The sequence below is a fragment of the Mycetomoellerius zeteki genome, unplaced genomic scaffold (assembly GCF_001594055.1).
Source record: "Mycetomoellerius zeteki isolate Tzet28-1 unplaced genomic scaffold, Tzet1.0 scaffold31, whole genome shotgun sequence".
NCBI lineage: Eukaryota > Metazoa > Arthropoda > Insecta > Hymenoptera > Formicidae > Mycetomoellerius > Mycetomoellerius zeteki.
The window spans coordinates 3721029-3745935 of NW_017257294.1; the positions used below are offsets into that span (position 1 = coordinate 3721029).

The 24907-nt window shown below is 34.6% G+C and overlaps 1 protein-coding gene across 1 annotated transcript in view; it reads right to left on the reverse strand.

Annotated features, from left to right (window-relative positions):
* The window catches only part of LOC108724751 (platelet endothelial cell adhesion molecule), a 155252-nt gene extending 133707 nt beyond the window's left edge, over positions 1-21545 (reverse strand). Inside the window, exon 1 of the mRNA XM_018451349.1 lies at positions 20845-21545. Coding sequence (XP_018306851.1) covers positions 20845-20899 — 55 coding nt within the window. The 5' untranslated portion in view covers positions 20900-21545. The remainder of the gene's footprint in view (positions 1-20844) is intronic.
* Positions 21546-24907: the final 3362 nt, after the last annotated feature.

Below are 24907 nucleotides of genomic sequence, written 5' to 3' on the forward strand. Positions count from 1 at the left end.
CCCCCGGACGAATCCTGCGTAACTTCACTCACAAGAATATCCACAAGTCTATCCGCCTAGAGTGGCATGGATAAAGATCACGATATAACCTTTCCGCTTAATTCTTCTAATTTTTTAAATTATTTCTTTCCATTATTCTAACACGGGATTTTATCGTCCTAGGATTGTCAGCCTCATCATACTCTCTTACCCAATCTCTTTCTCCACTTTCCAGCACTTTCAAAGTTAACTCTTTAAATCACTCCGCTGCTAAACGTGGATTAATATCTTCTCTTGTTTTAAGCACAGAGCGAAAAAGAAGAAAAATATTATATTCGTCCATTATTTTTTAAGATATTGAATAATAAAAAGTTTAAATTTTATAAAAATTTTTCATTTTACAAAAAATATTGAAATTATACAGAAACTATTTATGCTAGATTACAAATATTTAAATGAATAAAATAATAACACACTGAAAGAAAAGATTGGCTGCTGCACCAATTTAGATGGTAAAATATGGTATAACATTTTTAATTGGCTGCAACAGCCAATGTTTGGTTGCAGCAACCAATTTTTGGTTGCGTCAGCCTATCCGCAACGTCAATATACGATTTCGATAGGCTAATACAACCAAAAATTGACTGCTATACAGCCAATTAAAGATGCTATGCCATATCTTTTCTTTCAGTGCAGGTATTTTAAGTAACTTGAAATTTTTTCTAATCTTACATATATTTTTTTAGCATCGGATCTTAAAAGGTTTGCCTTAGTATGGCAATAAATGCTTCTTCCTCTTTCTTTTTTTAGGCAAAGTTGAATGAATATTGCTGGCTACTTTAAACCGTCTGACTCGCGAAGCGTGTCCGGATCGATGCCAAAAGCTGTGGTGAAGTGTAAAAAGTTCGCGTTGAATCGTGAGTGTTAAGGCAGCAAGGAAAATCAATTACCCGCCTGCAAAGAGGGTGAGACGGCCCGAAACCGGGAGCACGTAATGTTTCCTTCAAAAATTTCACAAGGGACGTATGAATTATTCCCGAGACGATCGAGCGTCCGACACAATCCCTCCTACGATCGATTCTTTGCAGCTGCCACCACCGTTTCTTTTAATCTAACACCTTTTTGCACGACCCCACGATAGATATGTAAGACCGAAAGAACGAAGTCACATCCGTTATCACGTGTCACCTGCGAGTATTTTACAAGTGGCTGCAAGAGATAAGCGTAAACTCAAGTACATACATCATCTGCCGTGAGCTTTTTCGTCGTGACGGATTGTACAATAAAGCAAAGATATAATAATCCAACAAACAAATATAACGTGCGTAAAATACTAATCCATGTATTATCATTTTTCATTAAAAAAAACAAAATTAAAAAACATTGAGGAATAAAATATCGCATATATTCTTTAAATAAATTTATATTAATAATAATAATAACTTTATTAAGTGCAACTGTTAACTTTAATGTTTACCTATTACATGGGTAAACATTTTATATGTAAATAAAATGTATATATCGAAATAATATTATCCGATATAGTTTTGCGAATTTGTTAACGCTCTTTAGCCATTAGTCACATTGATAGTTGCTATGTCTGGCGTCATACATTACGGCAGTGTCGGCTCTCACATTAGTTCACATCCGTCGCATTTTTTTGACAGGATCTGAATTATTCCGCAGTCGTATGTTGCGCAGCAGACCAAGAGAACGGCGAGCTTTGATGCCGGTGCGCATCTGTTGGATCTCGGCCGTGAAACGTTCTTGGTCAGATGGATCGTGGACCATGTTCCCAATAATTCGTTGTGTAATTGATACCAGACGCTAAATGTACAGTAGGAAGTATTTTTCCTGCTTGCGTGGGTCCATACGAGCAAACCCGACTAATGAATTTTGAACGACTGTATCTGAACGTATAAACTTTCAATGAACTTTACATAAAAAATAAGAAATTAATATATTTTTATTCGTATTTGTTTAAATAACTATGATGAAATAAAAACATTTGTTTATCCGTATTTGTTTATATGAGAAATTTATAAGTTCATATATATATATATAGACAAGTAATATATTTTTTTAAAATAAGGGTATCTGGATTTTCAATCCTGATATCGAATTCTACTGAAGCATCTAAAAAATTAGTAATAATATTAAAAGAACGTTTTGTTTATTAATATGTATTGAAAAAAATTATAGATTTTTTGCCATAAATAACTGTTAGAAATAAAATTAAATTGTAAATTAATAATTTAGTTTAAACTACAACCGAGAGAAATTGAATACATTTGTAACCAAAATCAATATTTCAATATTTTTGGAGTTCAATATTCTCAAACTTCATCATACATAAATTATACTATTTCGTAACACTGTTACGACAACTTATTACATAATTCAGTTTAATAATATGAATTTTATGTACACACACATGCACATAATTCAAAATAGCTTATGTGAAACAATAAATAGAAATATAATATACAATAATAAATGTAAATAAAATGCATATATAAATCAACATCTCTCGTTTGCAGCATAGCTCCGTAATGTATCCCGTGCATCTATGTTTGGACGCAAGGAACATCTGGAAAACAAATTTATAACCCAGTTCGAGGACGGGCGCGGACGCGTGTAAAGCATCGCACACCAAGTCTCATTATATGTTCCAGAATAACAAATAGAAGCTGAAACGGCATTCAATGGTACGTATATGTGAATGTAGAGCATTGTTTAATTGTTAGTTTGTTAACCGGATTTAATTGCCTCCGTGCTTCACTCGGAAGCGCTATTACCGCGCATAAAGAAGGAAGCGTGCCCATTACGTGAAATAATTGCACAAATAGATGCAGGTGTTGCGTTAAAATTAATTGGTAGTTAATCGTGTCGAGGGGGTGCCTGAATTAATTTTATTACTCCGTCGATGCCGCGCGATACGTCAAAGAATCAATACTTTCCGATACGCCTCGTCTGCGATTCGCAGAAAATATTCTCTTGTAATCTTAATTGTTCGGTAAATGCGCTCAAGTCCATTTAATTACTTCGTATCTCACTAGCGATGTACGTGAAACACATATCTGCGGGCTATTAAAGAGCGGTCGATGAGAGAGTCGCTTAGTGGACACTGGCATCCGTGAAAGTGAGCGCTCTTATTAACGAATGCTCACCCCACGCGTTGCACACAACGCTCCCGCCTGTTCTACTGTCGGCATAGACTAAAACAGCTAAATAAAACTGAAACAAACATTAACTCATCTCAGGGTCCGCATGATTTATCAGATATCTAAGAACTCGTAAGCTAAACATACATTTCATTGTTTTTGCTATTTATTATCGACAAAAAATCGAAACAAAGATACGCGAGCAAAAATGAGACGTAATTAAGTAAAAAAATTCCACAAATTCTTCATTGCAATCGCTTTAAAAAAGAATATTAAAATCGTTTTTTTTTTACAATTTTTGACACAATATTATTGTGTCAAAAATAATAAAAAAATCCTACACGATCTACATTCGCATTTACAAACTAATGAACTTTATATCATCGAAAAATAGCGGGAAGAGAGAGAGAGAGAGAAAGAGAAAAGGTATTTGATTCCAATTTGCATTGGTTGATTCTCCCTCGCATAACTGTGTCCAATTACCTTTCACGAGCAAAATTTCCAGTTGTGGATTCATGCCCTCAACTGGGGAGCGATCGAACTACTAGTCTCGGAGCAGCCATGTAGTGGCTGCGTACATTATATAGTTTGTTTGTAACTGCCTAAATTTTCTGCATTCAACCATTACGGCACTTCGCGAACCCGACATCTCAAAGATTCCCCGGTAGAGCAATTAAGTCACTGAACGCGACTATAAGTGAGCAATTAGTCAGCATTGAATATGCTAGGGGTGATACCACTTCAATGGCGATGTTTCTATAGGAGATCATATAGAGAAGCATTCAACATGAGCCTTTCTAATATAAACATATACACGGTATTAGTCCTAAAGAAAACATGACGAAATACGTGCGAAACACCGCCTGGCTCCGTAAAGAGCTAGTAATTATACGAGGGATATGCGGACTCACGACACCGTAGGGATAGATAATTTACTTGAAATCTACCCTTCGCGCGACAAGAGCTGAGATACTTGGAAGATACATCTGTTCGTTCTCTCTACTATCACGGACTAAGAGCATCACGATTAATACCTATTAATTGATTTGCGACGTAATCATAAAATAGATTGTTATAAGTACAATTTTTTTGAACGTTAAATTCTAGTCTTTTGTTGTTTCGTAATATAGAATATAAATAAATACTTATATAACTATTTATATTCTAGAATAATTTATATTCAGAATAATTAATGCGATCACCATAACAAATGAATGACATGAGATTCGCAGCGATCGAGAAATTATTGCTTTTATAATGCGATGTAAACAAAAGTTCCTTATACATGTACATTGACGTTCACAAATATCGTGGTTTATTCCAGTAATTGTTAAGTCATGTATAGTTATTTCTGCCTCAGTGACTATCCACTCGGATTCCATTTCTCTATATTGCAGGTACCTACTCCCAGGGGACTGTTCCCATCGTTCTTCGCATTACCGACGAAATAGTTTCTAATACACGAGTGCAATCCAGAACTTATTAACGGAATTTCGCAAGAAGGTGGTATCACTAATCAACGCTAAATCCGACTATACACACACACATATACACATACACAGTATATCCGACTATATATATATACATATATATATATTATACACACACACACACACACACACACACACACACACACACACACACACACACAGTAGATATCATTTGTTATTACTTTTGTCAAAAATGCAAGCCACGATGATTAATGACACGTATGAATTATTTTCTCATACAAATTCGACGTAAGTTCAAATATTTTTCACGATATATTTCGCGAGAAAACTTGCGAAATGTGAAAAGTTTCGAGACATTTCTCAGAAATAGATCAACATCTTCTCATTCAATAATTTTTCCGAAAAGCCGACATTTTCGTTTTATAACCACTCAATAATTTTCCATCAATATTACATACGGGCGATCCGCTTGAAAAATAATTAAAAGTACTTTAATTTTATCAAAATCTGTCAAAATTATCACACTCATTGCTTCACAATAACATATTCGCGAGCAAATATTAATTAATTTGATTTTATGACTATTAAACCGTAATATTTGAATAAATATTTGTGCGTTTATACACTAATTGATGAATGTCGATATATGAGAATTGTCAAATATATAGAGAGTTCAAATTCATTATAGCCAAGAATATAGAACATACATTCGGTATATGTGGAACATATAAGTTATTCCTACTGAAGCCTTTTCCATTCCAAGAATAACTATACAAAGAACAACTACCAAAAATAGTTATTGTTCTACAATTTTAGTTTTTTTTTTAAATGTGTTAATGCATAGCCCCGTTCTTTAGTTAATTTCAAGTGTATTTAAGTTAAACACAAATTTAATTCAACGCCTAATTGCCAAGAAATTCAATGTCGAAAATTGAGAAGTTAAGACTAATAATTGCCTTCCATAAAGTTTTCGCTAAACCATAGTTAACTCCAAGAATCCATAATTAAGACATGACATAGTAAGTTTAACATACACTTGATACGCTGTACTTATAGTGAAAATATTTGCGCGTTATGACATGGAAAACCGCTTACTTCGCCCCAAAATTATCGACGCCTCTTCCAACTTTTTCTGTAGATTCTTCTATATAAACTAAATATTGTTATAATTAAAATTCAATATTACGTTTTTCCGCAAGTTTGTAATTTTCAATATTAAACCTTTTAATTAAAATCAAGAACTTTTAAAATAAAGTATATTTGAAATAAAATGGAAAATACAAAATTTTATTATCTTGTTATCTAATTAAGTTTAATTTTTATTACTTAATTTTTTATACTTAATTCCAAAAGAAATTAAAAATTTGTAAATAAAAATATTGATCACTATGAAATATTTAGTTCCAATTTTGAAGAAAACGATATCTATACTCTCCGTGTACGAATTTACACAGAATGAATTTCATTCTACGTTGCACAATCACCGATTTTCAAGTACGACGACAAGTATCGCGGGTATTATATCACAGGAGTCTCTTCTCATACGGTGAGATTGTAAGTTCTCTTGATATCACCCGTAATAACGTGAAGCAAGCGTAGCAGTACGTTTGTTCTACACAAGTACAATATATCTACTGCTGACAATTAATATGTTCACGATTATATAGCTCTCGAAAACTTTATCAGTAATATTAATATATACTACTGCAATATTAATATATACTACTGCAATAGATTTATTGTCTACATTACTTAATACCTTAAGTTCCGCAAATGCATCGAATATATTCATAGAAATTGCAATGGATTATTAATATTAATTATAATATATAAATATCAATAAATATAAATAAAAAGATAAAATTTCGTTATACCAAATATTAATCTGTGATACGTTCTATATAAACTTATGTTTCTTTAAAATATTCTTTAATAACTTTTTAAATTATTTAATTACATAATTAAGTGATAATTGTCTCGTAAGTAATATTACGCTTCTCAACCATGTCAGACAGGCTCGACTCGTCGTTAAACAAAAGACGACCGGTAATCAGACATGATTGTTCGAATCTACACGTCCTTAGGAAGGTGTTAACTGCAGACCCAGGCGTTAGCTTCCGTGCCTTTGGGACTTTGTCGCAGCATGAAGAAGGGCGTGGCGTTTAATTGAAAGGGGATTAATTAAAGCGCATGCAGGGTAAGAAAACCTCGCGTTACTCGCGAACGGTTTCCTCCGTCTCATGGGATTTCTTGCCGAATTATGCACAAAGTCTCTCCCTCGCCCGGTCTTTCTATTTGTGGAGTACCATGGGAAATGCTCGTACGGACGTTTCGTAGCAGAGTATCAGCAGGTACGAGAGAGAAAGGGAGAATATGAGAGTATATAGAGGATGGGTACAAAAGAGAAAGGAGAGACAGTTGGAATTTTGATAACGTTAGGGTGGAGGTTGCGTGCTTTGCCGCAGCAACCACGACATTTCTCTCGCAGTTATTCCGCAGCAAAAAAGAAATCTGCACTCACCCTACTGCATACTCCGTGTTAGAATCTCTTCGACATTGCCTTGCCTTGAAATTCAACGGCACCTAACAACGTCGATGTATTCCCTAACGAGAGAATCACATACATATATCGCGAGCAATATTCAAGAATATCTCGACAAACAAGAATATTCATGTAATAAAAGTAACTTTGTCTATAAAGATTATTTTGTACAATAATTCATACGAAACGTTTACAATTTTATTAATTTTTCTATTACACTTTTCCTTCAATTTTTATTAATATTTTCATAACAATCGAATATTTGATATAATTAATATTTAATTTTTATAAATAATTTGCAATTTAATCTCAAATTAACATTCTGAAACTGAAATGCACCGACAATAATTCTGGTGAAGAGATTTTATTATCAATTTGCTCTGAAGTTTATTTCTCGAAAAGTTCTTCTTTACAACTGCTTTTCATTTACGACTTGATGTATTTGTTATTTTAACTAGGGATGCGCGCGCGCGCATCGGATCGTAAAATTATCGGATACCGGATATCGAATCTCCGGAATGTAACATCGAATATCCGGTATCTGAGAAGGTAATTTCTTCGAGTCGGATATCCGACATTTTCCGGATATCCGACCAGATTTCGGGAAACTGTCTTCTAAAAAAAAAAAAGGCTGTAGACAAAAAATTGTAATTTTGCAACAAAGTATAAGATATTAATATGGCATTATGAATATGCATACTTATTTCTAAAACGTTTGTATAATAACAAATCAACAATTTAATGATATAAAGTTTCAACCGGATATATTCCCGGATACTAATGATATCTGGCTATCCGATCGGATAGTAAAAAAGTGCCGGATAATACCAAATACTTTTCGGATATCCGGTGCATCCCTAATTTTAACTTAGAACAACTCATATTATGAGAAGTTAGCACCTTCCAGTGTTATCAATATTCGTCTTATATTCGGTAGCTTCTTACACCCTCCATTCACAGAATTACATAACTATGTATCTCTGCAAGCATCGCGGCGTAATGCTCGGATGCGACGAATTTTTGTGACGATAAAGAAACCGGGCCAGGATACACATTATTCGCAGTAATGCCGCGCGTTTCTCTCGCCACCGCGAGTTTTGAGCAATTTCGCGCAGCGTTCGTCTACTGTATTCTTAGGACGAACCGCGGCGAGGCAATAAAGTACCGAAGACTGAAGTCTTGCTCGCGGAATATTTTTGCAGGACACGCACACACATATGCAAGAGCCGTAACGCGCGACGAAATATTCTGACACAGGCGTTATATCGCTGCAATATTTGCGCGCGGTCGAATGTCACGCGATGTCTCGAAAAGAGCAAGAAGGTATGCTCTGCAAGTCCTCATCGAAGATTGATGAGTATGGAACATGTAATATCGCACACGAAAAAAATCTTGCGATTCGTGCAGATTCATAAGGTCAAATATTTGACGGTAATATAAATATTAAATATAAATTTTAATCTTGATATCTGATTAATATTAGAACCGCGGCTGTGTCATTTTTTATCCATCTGATAGTTTTTCTCTTCCAGTTAATTTCGATTTGCACATTGAGCTTTAGATTTTTGTGATTTTGCAGAAATAATCATAATTAATTATAAGTAATTTTACTTTTATGATGACAACCTCTCTTCGTAAAAAGTCAAATTTACCTTGAATCACGATTGAGTTAATTTAGATCCATGGTTCTAGTGTTAAATAATAACGCTATAAAATTTCTCTTGGAAAGTAAGTTGTATTCATCAAATTATCTTCTTATATCTCGAATAACTAATTTATACGAAGGATGGCAAATTAACTCTAGCTATTGGATTAGAAACGTTTTTTATTACAAGAATTGTATTCCCTTGAATCCATTGTATTCTGTATCCTTTTAAATCAGGGGAAAGGGGAGTCGCATTCTTCTCTTACTTCCCTCAACGATTGTAACGATAATAATTACATCAATCCACTTCGCGTCGTATCAGCCCTCGCACTCATATATGTCGCACCGTTTATTATCGTATTCGCGCCAGCTGGACGGTGTGTATATTATTAAACCATCTTCACCCTCTCGGCGTATGCCATCTCTTTACGTTTACGCATGTCGCTAAAATTATACCCGAGATCTTTCTTTTTTTTCCGTCGGTCTCGCACTCGTCTCTTTACAATCCTCTTGGTTCCACTTGCGCGCACTCGTTGCGTGTTTCGTCTGACACGTTCGCAAAAATCTCGCGAATACCTCAACTTGAATATTTTTTGCAAACGGGAGACTATATTATGATTATAGCACTTTCTACAACTATACTTTCTAAAGAGCTTAATAGTTGAAGTTCCAATTGAAATTCGTATATTAAACTTTTTAAAATTAGAACAAATTGGAAAAATAAATGTATTCCTTATATCATCATTATTAGTATAAAAAAAAACGTATCTAATCTCTCAAAATTTGCTTTCATCAATATAAATAACAAAAAATATATATAAATAATATCATATATTATTATTATACATATAATTTCCATAAAAAAAGACAATTTAAAAAAATTATAATATAGATCTATGAAAATTATATAATTACAGTTAGTTTAAACTATGCGATTATTTTCTTGAACAAAATATTGTTCAACCGATCTAAAACGATTGAAAGTTCTCGATCTTTAAACCGTGTCTTATCTATTCAAAATATTTACATCAAGTATTTCGCATGTTTCATAAAAGAAGATAGTAATTTGATTGTATAAAAAAAATAAGATATTTTTCTTAAACTATGCATTTATGGAATGATATGTTATTCTTATCATTGTTTCATTACTGTTTTGAGATTCATAATGTGGAAACTGCTACATTCTAAATTACGTCTACGCGTATGGTTTGCCAAGTCAATGCAGGGGAAATTTATGCGCGCAAACATCTCTGAAATCATGGGTAATTTAACGTGAAACGAGAAGAACCACGGAAAGTCATTTAAAAGTTTCAGAAGTTGTCTTAAGAAAAAAAAAACTTTTTGTTCATGCGCGCGGAAAGTTGGAGACGCGACCGATTATGACAATATTCATCTTGAACTTATGTACCGTAACGTAACTGAGAATATATTAGTAGTGGATAAAACTGAAGTGCATAAATATCGAAGAACGTCTTGTAAAGATATTACTTAGTCGTTTATTATGTCTCCATCTGCAATTGCAATCCATGCGGTATAAATTATAAGTACCACTGTGTTAATTTTAGTAGGCGTGTGCATGACACGCTCTCGGTAACGATAGCGCGACTGCTTCGAGCTGAATCCATTATGCCATATACGAATATTACAAAGCTTACTGAATTGTAAATGAGACTCCTGTACTTCGTCGGGGTTAGCAACGGTAACTTCGGCTACTAGCCAACAGCATTACGTCCGCGAGCGCGATACAAGTTCGTAAGTTCTGTTAATCTTTACTCATCTTGGCATTAAAGTCATAATGTAACCACGAGCGTCATATGATACTTATTGTTTGCTATTACTTACGTATCATTAAATGTTTCCTACATTTAGCATATAATAGAAACTCTGCTATTAATTATTATTAAACATGAGTCTTTGAAAGAATCATATATGTATGTATATAAAACATATTATGAATAAAATAAATTATAACATATTGTACTAATATAACGTAAAGCTATCAATGTATACGATTATGTTTAGAAAAAAATATTCATTGACATTAAAAATATATTTAGATTAAGAAAAACTGAAATACTGATAGTGCGCTAATTATATCTAATAAACACGGCAATGATATTCACGCATTACAAAATGTATGTAAAAAAGAGTAATTATTAAGTACCAAATTAAGCACGCTCTTGTAGCTAATTGGAAATGTGTAATATACGAGAATGTGTATATATAACAATATAATATCAAATTATATTAAAAGTTAACAAGCATCGTCCAACTGTCCAGTCTACAGCTTTCGATAGGCTCTCACCAAAACGGTTTGTTCGCGATAACGAGAATTCTTGTCAATCGGCCGTTAGAGAGATAAATCGCCCTGTACCTATATATAAAACCTCGATTCTTCCCGCCGAGTGTCTCTTTTCGCTTCGGAGCTTCGACAGACTCTAGACGTTTACCTGGCACGAGTCTCCAAAGACTCATTGCGCTACAGTTCCGTGTTTCTTCTCCACCAACCTCCTTTTCGTCTTTCCTTCCCTTCCGCTACTTTCGCTCCTACAAGTCCAAGCCTTTCCCTCAGGAATAAAGACGAAAATTGACAAACCCTTTGTTTCTTTGTGCACGTCGCACTGTATCTGTCTACGATAGTTTCTTTTTGCGGTTTGACGAAACTCTCAAAAATTAGAGTCTAAATTCAAGGAGAGTCACTAAAATAACTAATTAAAAAAAAACCTGGCAATATATATCTTAATATTCTTAATGTGATATAGAAGATCTCTTTCGGAATAATTGTATCTCAGATTACATGAACAATCAATTCTTCTTACATTTTTCTGAAACCAAAATAATAATCCTGTTATTACTATCTGTCTACTAATCATTAGTGAGTAATATTTAATATACACGGAAAAAACAATTTTGCTGAAGTATCTAAAAATTTAACTAGATACAGGTCTGAAAATAATTTTGAACCATTAAAATATTATACGTAAGACTACTAAGCGTTAATGACAATGTTGCAGAAAGTTTAATATTCTGGCAACTAGTTTGAACATCCTATATAATTATTTTGATGGTCCAAACAAAATTATTTTCAAATCTATGTATATCCAGCTAAACTTTTAGATACTTCAGCAAAATCATTTTTTCCGTATATAAAAATTTGCAGTTTATAATTGTACAATCTGCGTATAAGTTACTAAATCCGACATATCCTTTTAAACAAGACCTTATATTTCAGGCACATTTTTAAAAAACGCAACGTTGACGCTGCTATCATCGTGATCATTATGTCGTGGGCGAGACGCGCAATTACGCTGCAATGGAAATTGCGAGGTTCATTCAAAGCCTTTCCATCCTTCTTTCCCTCCCCCGCCTTGGTAACGTCGCGTAAAAGAAACCATAAGACGTATTCACCACATCCCGCGAGGTCTTTCCTCGGTTAATGCGAGATGAAATTACAACTCTCCGGAGTTCCGGTAGACGGTCATACTGTCCGCTACTCGAAGGACAGTGACACCTCGTTCTCCTTCCTCCCGCAGGATATATGTAGGTGGGTAGGTGGATGGGTACGTGCAAAGGCATTTCTTTCAACTGGATAGCCGGATAGCCAGGTGGAATGAACGTTCCAGTTACAAAAAGCCACCGCCCTTAATCTCGAGCAGGAAAGCAGTCCTTGACTGTACGAGTTTCAAAGAGGAGTTTTCTAGTTATTGGAGAATATTCTCCGGAGTTTAACGAGATAACTTATACTTTTACGATCAAAGATTGACATTGTACGGATATCGCGGAAGTCTCTCGGAAGTGCCGGACTGCGCTGCAGTTTCCGGAAGGAATTGAACCGGGAATCGGTTTTCGGGGAAACAGCGATTTCCGCGTAAACTGTATCCCGTACCCTGATATCATTGAACGTGTTCCAATTAAAACCCTTGACCGCTATGTCGATCCGATCTCGTGAGCTTTGTATATCCATGATGAAAAGGTAATCTCGCGTATTAAAACGGCTCAACACGATTCACTTTTGATTCACTTCAATGCCAAATTTGAACGAATCTAGAGAAGATGTAGACAATATTCCCACACAATAATTCATACACAGTATGTGGTTGATCTGCACAGAAATTTGGTAATGCCAACGAGATTAAATAGCAAAATATGGAGCAACTATTTATGTGATTGTTTGAATCATAGTACAATGATTAGGTTAGGTTAGGTTATGTTGCAGCAATGACGGCATTTCACATATACGAATTTTTAGTTGTAAGCATGGTGAATCGCTTTTGCTTTTTGAAATTGCAACTTAATTTATAGCATGATGTAACAAGAAATTCTTATTAATAATTTAATTCTTATTATTATACTATAGTAGACAGAAAAAGAAATGAAGCTATCCTCCTTTATTCGTTTAGAATGTAATTAGATTTATGATGAGTGATATTTTCTCTGTCCCTTTTTTCTTGGATTTTCACATACACAAGTAGAAAATAAATAATATGTAATCATTTTATTCATACATGTCTTTCTCAGCATTAAAATATTCATATTTCTTATTACGAGAATGTATTATATATACATATGCATATAATGTAATATATAAAAACTGATAGCTGAAATCGTAAAAAACGGATTCGTTGGAGATAGTATCTCGTTTTATTATTAAGCGGTCTCTCTAAAAATGAAACACCGCAATATACTTAACCAGTAAGCCGAAACCGAGTTTTGATGATGAAACAACCTTGGGATTCTTTTTGCAAGCGAAGTATTTAAAACAAAGTTTATATGCGTCCTTATTCGAGCACAGGGGATTATAAAGTTCATTACGGTACTCGACTAGAAAAAACAATTAATAGCATTCCGAAAGTTTCAGACTGATGGAAAAATGTGGAGCTTATAATACAGTCGCGAAAAGCATTGACTAGAGAATATTACTTTTTTTTACATTGTAAATTTTTATGGTAACAATATACGGAATTAAAGGATATATATTCCGCGAATTTCATTAATACGCAGATTTTTCAATAATATAGTCAATGTAACTAAAAATATGAAACCCAAGAAAATTAAAAATATCATTAATATAACTAATAATATTCGATATCAAAGAAGAATTAAAAGAAAGAATTTTCATTACAACAGATTTCTGATGTTTTCATTTTAATTATTATGATCTCATTATCTCAGTTTATCTTAATATAAAGCATTTTTTATATCTATAAAGTAGTAAAGCTTTATATCTTTTATAAATATTTTTAACGTACGTGTCTTCTAATAGATATACGTAAACCTTGCATAACGAACACGTGCACGCAAACAAGATAGGAAAAAAATGTAGAAAAAAAAGTAAAGTTTATCACGATTTGCTTGATTAAACTTTTAAAAATACGATAAATGTACGATGAATAAATGGACGTTGATATTGTACTATACAACGTGTGCGTATTTGCAATTTAATGGAAATTTCAAACGATATTTTATATATCTGTTCCGAAGAGAAAAAAAGGATTTAACACACTACGCACTAATTTGTGCAAGTACAACGTTCGCCAAATACAAATGGTACATGACAAACCAAGCTAATGTGGATAATCACCGGACACGGTAGTTACTGCCACAGAAGCCAATGATTAAGATTAATATTAGCGAGTCTGACAGCAACGATGTTATCATCGTGCGACACGCACAGAACAGGACGGAACGCCATTCGCACTATTAGGATTCTGTATTCTCAATAATAATACTGGGTTTATATACGACAGTAAACACAATAATTAAGGAAACAAGTTTTAAATAATTAACTACTTTAAATATTTGACAATCACTCTTGCGTTTCTTTATTATTTTATATTTTTTTCTTAAATTACAATAATAAAAACTCACGAATGAGAAAAGTTGTTGTCGACTAATTGCAAAATACAATTGATCATGAATCAAGTTAATATGAATAATTACCGGACATCATAGTTATAATGATTAAGATTAATATCACCGAACTTAGTAAGAACGACATTATCATGGACGCGACAAAAAATGCCAGAGTCCATAACGTAACAGTTGTGCAGGAAAACTGCATATTTTATATACTGTAATGATTAATATAAATTAAAACTTTCTTTATCAAGAATAAAAATATCTTACTATTTTTTTGGTTTTAAATTATATCGAAGATATAAATAATTATCTACGTATATATGAGAAACCTTTTTAATTAAAATGTAATATTGTAAGAGAAAATTAGTTAAAGAAATTTATAAAAAGAGACTGGCAGACAAACATGAAACTAATGCAAGTACTCATCAGACAATGATTTGCCTCCTTAATATCTGATGATTAACATTAATATTATCCAGTATAGTAATAATGTGTGATGAATCACTATTATACCATTATAATTTACACACCCACCGCAAAACAGAATCTCATCTGAGTAATTAAGATAAGTAGTCTGCGAGAACAAATAGAGTGCATTAAAAAAAATCTCAATATTAATATTATTTCATTTTTACAAATGAAAGGCTATTAAAATTTCGTATTTTGCCAACTGGAAATATTTCCACGTAACTCCTTTACTGTTTAATTAAAAAATTAAATTACATCTCTCCGAGTCTTCGAGATATTCGCGATTGCAATGAAAGTTTGCATCTGGCTTGCTTTTTCCAGCGCTAAACTTCGAGTCATCTCCACGAATAATATTCCTGGTCGCTCGCTCGTGGCAAACACAGTCTCTCAATTATGACTACTCACGACAACGGTAATTTCACCTCCGATACACGCGTAGACCAGCTTCAAACACCTGTCAGTACTAAAGACAAGTCGCGAGGCGCATTCGAGCTAAGCCTAAGTAACTGCACAAAGTTTTCGGAAGGTAAGAACCGAAATTCGCTCGATACGCTCCAAATCATCCTAACGTCGCGACGCATCCACGTTCAGTTGGCGGTCTCGATACAATAAAAATGCATCGTAAGTCTTGTAAGTCTATAATTAATTAAGCCACTTGTCCTATACGAGAACGTCAACTGTGAACCGCCTAATGCTGCAACCGCGTATCTACCGTCTCGGTAGATCAGTTTGTGTGTGCGCATGTCTATACAGAGCACTCGGTCGTGATATTCCTAGCTTAACGCCGCCCTCATCAAAATTGTAATTAAACTCCATACACGTAGTTCTCGATTCGGGCGGCTAATGCGTTCGCGACAGCTAGGCGTGTAAATAAATTCGTACGGAACGAGTACAAGCGTAATTCTCTCACATTAAATGTTGGCGATCCCTTGTTGAGCGCGCGCCTCCAGTTTACGGATTTTCATCTCTTTTCAACTCGTGGGTAGTTTTTTAACTCACTAATTGTGCAAGCCGAGAATTACTCTTACTTCCATCGTAAATTTAAACGAATTACTTTATTTAACATGCATACTGTAAGGCTTGAATAGTCTGCAGTATACATATATCTGTATGATAAACATGATAAAATAAAAACACCTATAACTGTCAAGAAAAAGTCTTATGGATGTATCATGAAAGATTTAGTATAAAGCACTCTTCATGTTAGATAATAGAACAAGTAGCAGATACAAGATAACAATTGGCATTTCAAGATTGGATATAGACACGGAGACAACTCACGAAACACATCTATATAGAAAGAAAAGTACTCGTGGAAGCCAAAAGTATTAGAACAAGCAACTAATATTATTTATTTATCATTTTATACGAACTTATGCAATAATTAATTCATTATATAAATTATAATTTTATATAAGTTATTTTTCTATACAATACATAAATTATTATTATTATATAAAATATTGTCACATTTCTTTTTTCTGGGGAAGCATTAGAAAAGTTTATTCGTTTGCTTTAATATATATAAAGTTTTCATATATAAAGTTTGTTTTATATAAAAAGTATCCTCAACTTTTTCTGATAACACAGATATTGTTTTCATTTTGCTATTTTTCCTTTGATATTAAAAGCAAAAGTTATGAAATATATGTATACGTACACTTTTTAATTCACAAAGAAATTATCTTTTTTCCAAAATGAAATGCAGACTTTACTCATCAAAATTAGATCAAAAGCGGAAATATATTCAACCGCAATTTTTAATTAGACTACAATAAACCTATATATATTTTTTTTTTACATTAAAATAAGGAGAAATAAATGCCTGTGTCTTATATTATTTTAGAGTCACACAGGCCTTGAAGCTTACTTCATGCTCATTATATCAACCGGACGTCAAGAATTTGCTTTCGTAGCAAAGAGACCAGACTGTTAAATTAGCCGATCATAAAAAACTAACTATTTCGTTACTCTAAAAGCTGTAAATTTACTGAGAGATTCGTCGATTCTCCCAAACGTTCATCCTCGTGTTCCCCGTTTCGGTCCCTTCGTTCTCTCCTCCTTCCCAGCAAACATAGCAATCGTCGAAAAAGCGTCGAGAGAAATCAAATGAGTTTGCGCAAGAGTGACAATGGAGTTTCGCGACTGTAATCAAGCTACTGTGAGTGGCGCGGGAAAAGGGGTCGCCGTGGAGGGTGAAGGGATCGTCCTGCGCATTTGAATTTCCACGCAAAGGGAAACGAGATACCACCGATAGCGTCTAGAAATCGTCCGCGGCGCGACGATAGAGACATTGAATTAAGCACGATGCAGACCCTTAATTAAATGCTCGAAATTGAGCCATCGATTAAATACTTTCTCTCTCTCTCTCTCTCTCTCTCTCTCTCTCTCTCTCTCTCTATCTCTCTCCGACAAGAACTTACGCTCTTCTTTAACACCAAAATGTCTGAGTTATCGGTGCAAATTCGTCGTGATGATACGTTCTCGGGTATGAATAAAAGATGTCGTACGATAAAGTGTAAAAACGCGTAAGAAAATCTTTTGTGCCCCATCAAATAGATGACTTCAAAATATAGAGACTTACTTTTACAACTTATTAATGTATGTACATCATGTTCATTACTGACTTCAAATTAACATTATGGTAATCTAGATACTCTATTTTTTTTGTCTTATAAGTATTAATATTGCAGAAGATTTAACTTAAAAAAAAGAAGAAAATTTGTGAAGCTGTTTCTTTGCATACGGAATATGGCCCTTTACGGGAAAAGTAATCCTAAAATATGATAATTATGCAAGTTTTTCTCAGAAACCCATGGCACTAATCCTTGTAACTGAAACAATTTCGCACGCAAAATGCACTATAAATGCAACACTATATGAAAATAGAAAGTAACATAAATACTTATATTGTTAAAAGACTAGTACATGTAAACAGTTCGTAAAGGATTACCAATGGAAAACTTCAAAAAACAATCGATTCAAACTTCATGCTACCAATTTGTTCCACCGTTATTTCGGTATCAGTTAACGTGCAACGATTGTTATTTTGAGGTATAAACAATATACCGTAATTGCAGCAAATTTATCTCGGTAAACAAAAAAATAGCTTTATGGATCACAGAACGAAAAGATCAACTCTTTTTCCCCAAGTTGCTCTAATTGGCATGCTCTTTTTGTGGAAGAGAAAACCGTCGTTTTCGAGGATAAAGCTTTGCTCGCATGTAAATTTAAATTATTTCATAATTGTTGTTATAAACGAAGCGCGATTTTTTTTTAGAAGTATGGAATATACAATAACACACATTAAATCTAATACAATTTTGTTAATCCTATTACAACGTTGTCACAAATTCTTCAATCTAAAATTCCATAACTTTTCCTTGATTTTCAGATAAAATTTCATGATTTTCTCTGACTTTTAATAATTTTTATTTTCAATAATTTATTTTAAAATTATATCTACGTTTTGTTTGGAAATCGTTAAATGATTTGAGAGATCAATTTATAATATAATAATAATATAATAATGTAAATTACTACTACTGTTAATGCTACTAACGTTGCTTGTATTTTTAATTAAGTTGATAGTATTCAGAAACTGTGTAGGTAAGTGTAATGTATATTGAATATTTAAATTCTTTAAAGTCAAGAATTTTAATTTTCTAGAAAATTTTTACAAAATTCTCTGACTTTTTCCTGATTTTCCGGACCATTTTCAATTTCCCTGACACAATTCCCTGATTTCCAGTTCTACGGTAACCCTACATTCTCACGAAAGACGCGAATTCGATACAATAATTATCTCCATCACGACTTGTTATCCAACTCGTTTTCCTACTCACCGACAACGGAAAACATTGTGAAAGAAATATATAAAAAACGTGTGTTATTCGCAGAATACGAACGAGTCGTCGTCGTTTTCGCGCGTGGTCCAGCCACGGATGTCTTTGCCTCTGGCATCGTGCGGCGCGATGAGCGTTGAAACGCGACGATGTAACCAGCGGGGGAGCTATTTTACGAAGGGAGACTTTTACACATGCATTATGGGGTGACAATCGTCACCTCGTTTTTCAATTCTAACCAGCTGAGTCTAAAAGCGCGAAGCACCGCGGCTTTTTGGCGAGTTGCCGTCCCAAAAGAGAAAAAGGAAGTATTTATTATGTCCTCATGACAATGAACATTTTTGTATAAAGGAAATGCAGTTTTATAACGGATTTTAATAATGTTTCTTCGCGATTTCCAAAGCCAATTTTTTTTCTTTGGAAAGTACTATTTCATAACGATATTTTCCTTTAACATGGTCGTCAGTCTTTATCAATGAATTCCTATCAATTCCTAATATATATCATTTCACATCCGCTCTTCTGATATCACTAGAATAAAATTTATGATGATTCCACTTCACGGAAATACACCGAGATGATAAAAGCTCTTATCGTCTTGCGAAATTATATGTATATTGCAGATTATAAAATAAGTATGAATATGTTATAATTCATGATATTCATCGAAGATGCAATGTATGTAGTTAAGAAACTTTGATCCAAAAGAATTGCATTTATTCTCTTCATTTAAACATTATGGAATGTACTTCGTTGCGCGGTTACGTGAAAGGAATTTTCTTATGCGTTTTTACGTTTCTTGTTACGCAACCTTTTATCGGCTGCGTAGAAAAAGCAATCATTTTAAAATTCTTCAATATCCATTTCTACCAATATAGATTAACTTTAATCTCGATTCAACTTACTCTTCATGTTTTTGCAATTCTCAGAACTAAAAAAAGATAAAGAATTAGTTGAACCGAGATTGAAATTAATCTATATTGGTAAAAACGTGCATAAGTGTGATTGGTTTATACATTTACTAGAAATCCAATGAGAAACAGAGCAAGATTAATCAGTAAACAATTTCACAACAGTCCCAAAGCTGTTTTTTTTTTTTACTAAGTACAGCCAATCACGTCCGTATGGGAACGTATATCACTAGACGACGAAACTTTACATCGATAATTTAGACGTTTTGATTTTCGCACTAAAGAAGGACGCAAATTCTTGCTGTGAATAAAGAGTGTTTAAACTCGGTTCCACCAATGAAGATTAACTTTAATTTCGGTTCGATTTTCTCTTTATCTTTTTCTAAGAATTAAAATTAGAACTTCTTAATTTTACTCTCTAAAAGTGAATCAGTGTATTATCATTGACTTCAGTGCTACACTTATAACTGTAATATCAGCGAATATTTACTGTTTTTCAGTAATAATACACTGATTCATTTTGAGAAGTTATGGTTTCTACAGATTGAATCTGCAGAAAATTATAACCTCTAAAGTGAATCAGTGTTTATTATTGAAAAACAGTAAATATTCGCTGATGACTTCAGTGCTACACTTATAACTGATGTAATCAGTCATAATACACTAATTCACTTTTAGAGAATAGAATCCCAAGAACTTTTTAATTCTCAGAATTAGAGATAAACAGCAAATAAAACCGAGATTAAAATTAATCTTACATTGGTGGAACCGAGTCTTAATGAATAGCTCAATTTCGAGCATTTAATTAAGGGTTACCGCACACCCACGTACACACGTATACACACACACACACACACTCACTCGCTCACTCACACACAAACACCTCCGAATGTATAAAGTAAAAGTTACGAGGGACAAATCGTTTTTCAATATCCTGAATGTTCTTCAATATCTCGTCCCAATACACGCAGGTCACTTACCTGCTATCGTCAGGAGAGCGACGGCCGCTTCTAGCCACAGGTGGCAAGTCTTCATCTCGACGGTGTGTACGGAAGCTCCAGCGGTCCCTCGGTGACCAAACCACTCGCGGTCTCGCGACTCACAGACACACTGACAATCCACCACTCACGCCGGCAGTTAGGTCGCGTGAACGCAACTAGGTGAAATTACCCGGCACATCTGCTCGTTTCGCACACGGCACGCTCTTTCCTTCTTCCTGTTGACTCGTACCACTCGCTCGCGATGACGAAACCGGTGAACGCACCCGGGCGACGTCTTCGACGCTACCACTCGTCTCGCGCGTTCCAGCCGGACTGACGCGCGCCACCGGGGTTCACCGTCCGAGAGACTCGCGTCAAACTTCACGCCGAACGGTCCCCTCCGCTCTTTCGCGACGATTCAGAGCGGTTGAAATTCAAATCACGTCAGATTTATCTCTTCGCGCGCGCCGCGTGCTTCCGAAACTTTCTCCCGCGGCTGCCACACTTTTATTAGTTTTTTTTTTTGTCCTTACGCGCGTCGATCACGACGCGTCGACGATCGACGACAGGCTCGACGGCGTCCGTTATCGATCACCGTGTGTGCCGACGAAATGCAGCACAAGCACGAACCAAGGATTTTAAGCACTGTTGACAGGGTAATTGCACGTATATCTGCACTGGATTGCGACGGACGAGACTGAGCGTCGCCGCGCGAAGCAGTTCTGTCGCAAGTCGCGCCTGCGCGACCGCCCTTTTATCCCCACCATCGCGCGCCGGCGATGCTCGCAGCTTCCACTCCCTCTCACCCGCCCTTCCCGCGGGGAAGTGAGCTCTTCGCTCCTTCGCGCTCTTCCCTGCGTCTCGCGTGGATTTATCCCGTTTCCACCGGGAAGCCGCGCGCGATCTCGTTTTCTCGTCTTCCCTCCTGACGCTCGCTTCTCCAACGGTTCGCACACCTCGCGACCGGGCCACGCACACACGCGGACAGGTCTCCCCCTCCCCCACCCCTCCTTCCCGAAAACCTACGATTTTATTCCGCACCTCCTTCCGTACGCGGTTGGGACGGCCGCATGCCCTGAGACCTACGGATTCAATTTGTCGACCGAAAGGTTTTTTTTTGCCGTTGAATGAATGCGGTTTGTTACGCGTATCGTTATTCGGCTGACATTAGGGACATTGTTGGCTCTTGTCGCACGACCTTGCGAAATCCGTAGGACGCCCACTCCTTTGCTGCTCGGACACGTAGGTAGGTTGATCGCATGAATCTCAATTTGCGAAGATACGTGTCCTCGAATCTATCTTCGCTGAATTCTAGTTTTGCATTCACAGTACACGATTAAAGGACGAGATGCCTACATATATCTCGTTTCATGCTGGAACAATTATAATTCGTATTAGACGAGAATAAATCGATTAGGAGCTAGAAATAACTCGATTTTCGATTAGAGTAGATCTTAGTGCTTAAATATTTCAGCTGGAGTGAATTTATCACAGATATATCCAATTCTGCAAATTGCACGTCGAAATTTTTTTCGATCTTAAAACGCAGTCATGAATAGAACTAGAATAGTAATATCACATGTTAAATTGACGAGCGATTTAATAATTTTGATGCTCACAAGCTTAATAAAGGATATTAATAATTTGATGTTAATTTAAGTATCTTAAGAACTGTAAATAATTTAATTTGTTGCAAAAGATATTACCTCAACCTAGAAACTTAGATCTGCGGTTTACAGAATTGGACATGTATATAAATTCACTCTGAAATGTTTAAGCACTAAGATCCGGTTTGACTGAAAATAGATTTACTTAATTGATTTATGTTGGAACGTCTACTTGCACTGTTCTCTGATTTTATTATAATTGAAATTGTTCCTTTACTTCAAAAGTGACACATTTAGCTCAATAAATTAAGTTTTTCAGAAAAGGAAGAAAACTATTTTTTAACTAGACAGAAAATTATTGAAATATAATCAAATGTCATTTTCGCAACCCTTGCGAAAAAAAGCACTCTTTTTTAGCTGTGACGATTTTAATCTCCTACAAAAAATTACAACAAATTCGGAACAATTTATCAAAAGTGACATAAGTTGAAATATCACCAACAGTTCATATTTATCTTGATCAGTTAAAATGACTAAATTAAAAATAAAACAACTTTTTTAAATTTTGATCAAAATTGTCGTAATTCTAAATGTTCTCTGTAGATTATAGACTCTCCTTTTTATTTACAAAAACAATACAATTCAAAATGTGCCATCTTTGTAGAAAGTATTATGATTTGTTTGAAAATCTTTAGAACAATACTTATTATTTGGTGGACGGACTGTGAAATTAAATTAGTTTATTTTTGATAATCGATAGAGTAATTTTTACTTACATGTATCTTATTTATACTAAATAACTCGAAAATCACATTTTTTAAATTGTGTTACCTTTGAAGTAAGGGAATGACACACAACATGTACAAATTCACTTTGTATACTATTTAAGACGCTCGGCAAACAGCCAATAACAAAATAATTATTATCATGAAATAAAAAAGGAAATAAGAAAGGTATAAATGTTCTGGTATCGTATATTCTTTTAAACTCCTTAACTACACTAGTGACTCCCCTAGAATTGTTTTTTTAAAACGAAATTATAGTTGCTCTTTTACTTTGCATTATGCAAATGTTTACATTTATTATATTGTTACATTATACTGTTCTGTTTATTTCCACTGTGTATAAATAAATTAAAGTGGCATAGTTTGCTTCGTTATTATTTCATACTAACGAATTCTATAAAATATGAAATTATATTATAAAATTATATTTTATGTAATTTATTATGAAATAATAACGCAGCAGATATGGCATTTTAATTTATTAAAGCAGCAGAATCCGATTATGTTGCTAATATCGTTGAAGCGAGATAGAGTTATTCGTATATAGCGGTAGAGTTTTGCATCCAATTCGGCCGTAGTGGAAGAGTTAAAAATTGCGAATGTAGATCTTTCTCTATTGTCGTAATTCTTCACGGAAGACATACGATTTATTCTGTATCAAACATCCGCAAGATACGCCACGGAAATGTATCTATATTGTTCCCTGCTTCCCGGAATTGATTCCTCAGCAGCACGGACTGCGTTGCCCGCAGGCGTTGCGAACTGCGTAATGACGTATGCTGATCGCTCGCGCAAGGCCTCGTTTCGAAAACACTAAAGCACGATATATAGTACGATATTCGCAGGAAGCGAACCGGATCGGCATAATGTATCCCATGCTAGAAACCATAGATCATATACCGAGTGACCTAATTTTCCCGATGCCATTGAAAATGCTTTGTTACAGCAAGTACATCAAGCACATTGCTGCGGCTTATAAATGAACCGGTACAAAAGGATTCATTTGTTACAAATCGACATAAATCTCGGAGTGTTAGAATATCTATAATGAGTAGTTATAGATAAGAAATTAATTTTGACGCAGATAACGTGTAAAATATTATTAAATGATATGATAAAATGAATAATGCCATTGGTACATACATAGGTATACTATTGAATCCAATATTGCTCCCTTTTGTGCAACTCCGGCAATTTTAGTTAGAAATGAGCAGATATTTCAACACACAATAGTACGAGCTAAAACGTTACGAGCTCCATCCCTCAAGTATTTCATTTTTCGATCAATCGAACGTATTACTCCGAAGAACAACGTTAAAGATAAGCGTTAATTTTGATGAAAGAGGATCTTTTCTAAGACGTAATATTAGAAATTAATTTATTATCTTGTGTACCAATCTAAAACAAAATAATTTCATTTCTTCGTAGTAATTATAGTTTTAAAGGATCGGAAAAATACCCAATTTTTCCGCGGATTTTTTCGATTTTTTTTCTCAAGGGTAGAAAAATTCATTTTAGAAAAATTCACGCGTGCTCATAAAACCTACCATGTTTGCTTCTCGGTTCTTTCCGTAAAGAAAATAATCGCGTATAGGATTCACAGCGGGATAAGTTAACAGAAATTTTGAAATTGTATAAAAGATTGAGGTCACATAATGTATTCAATAAAAC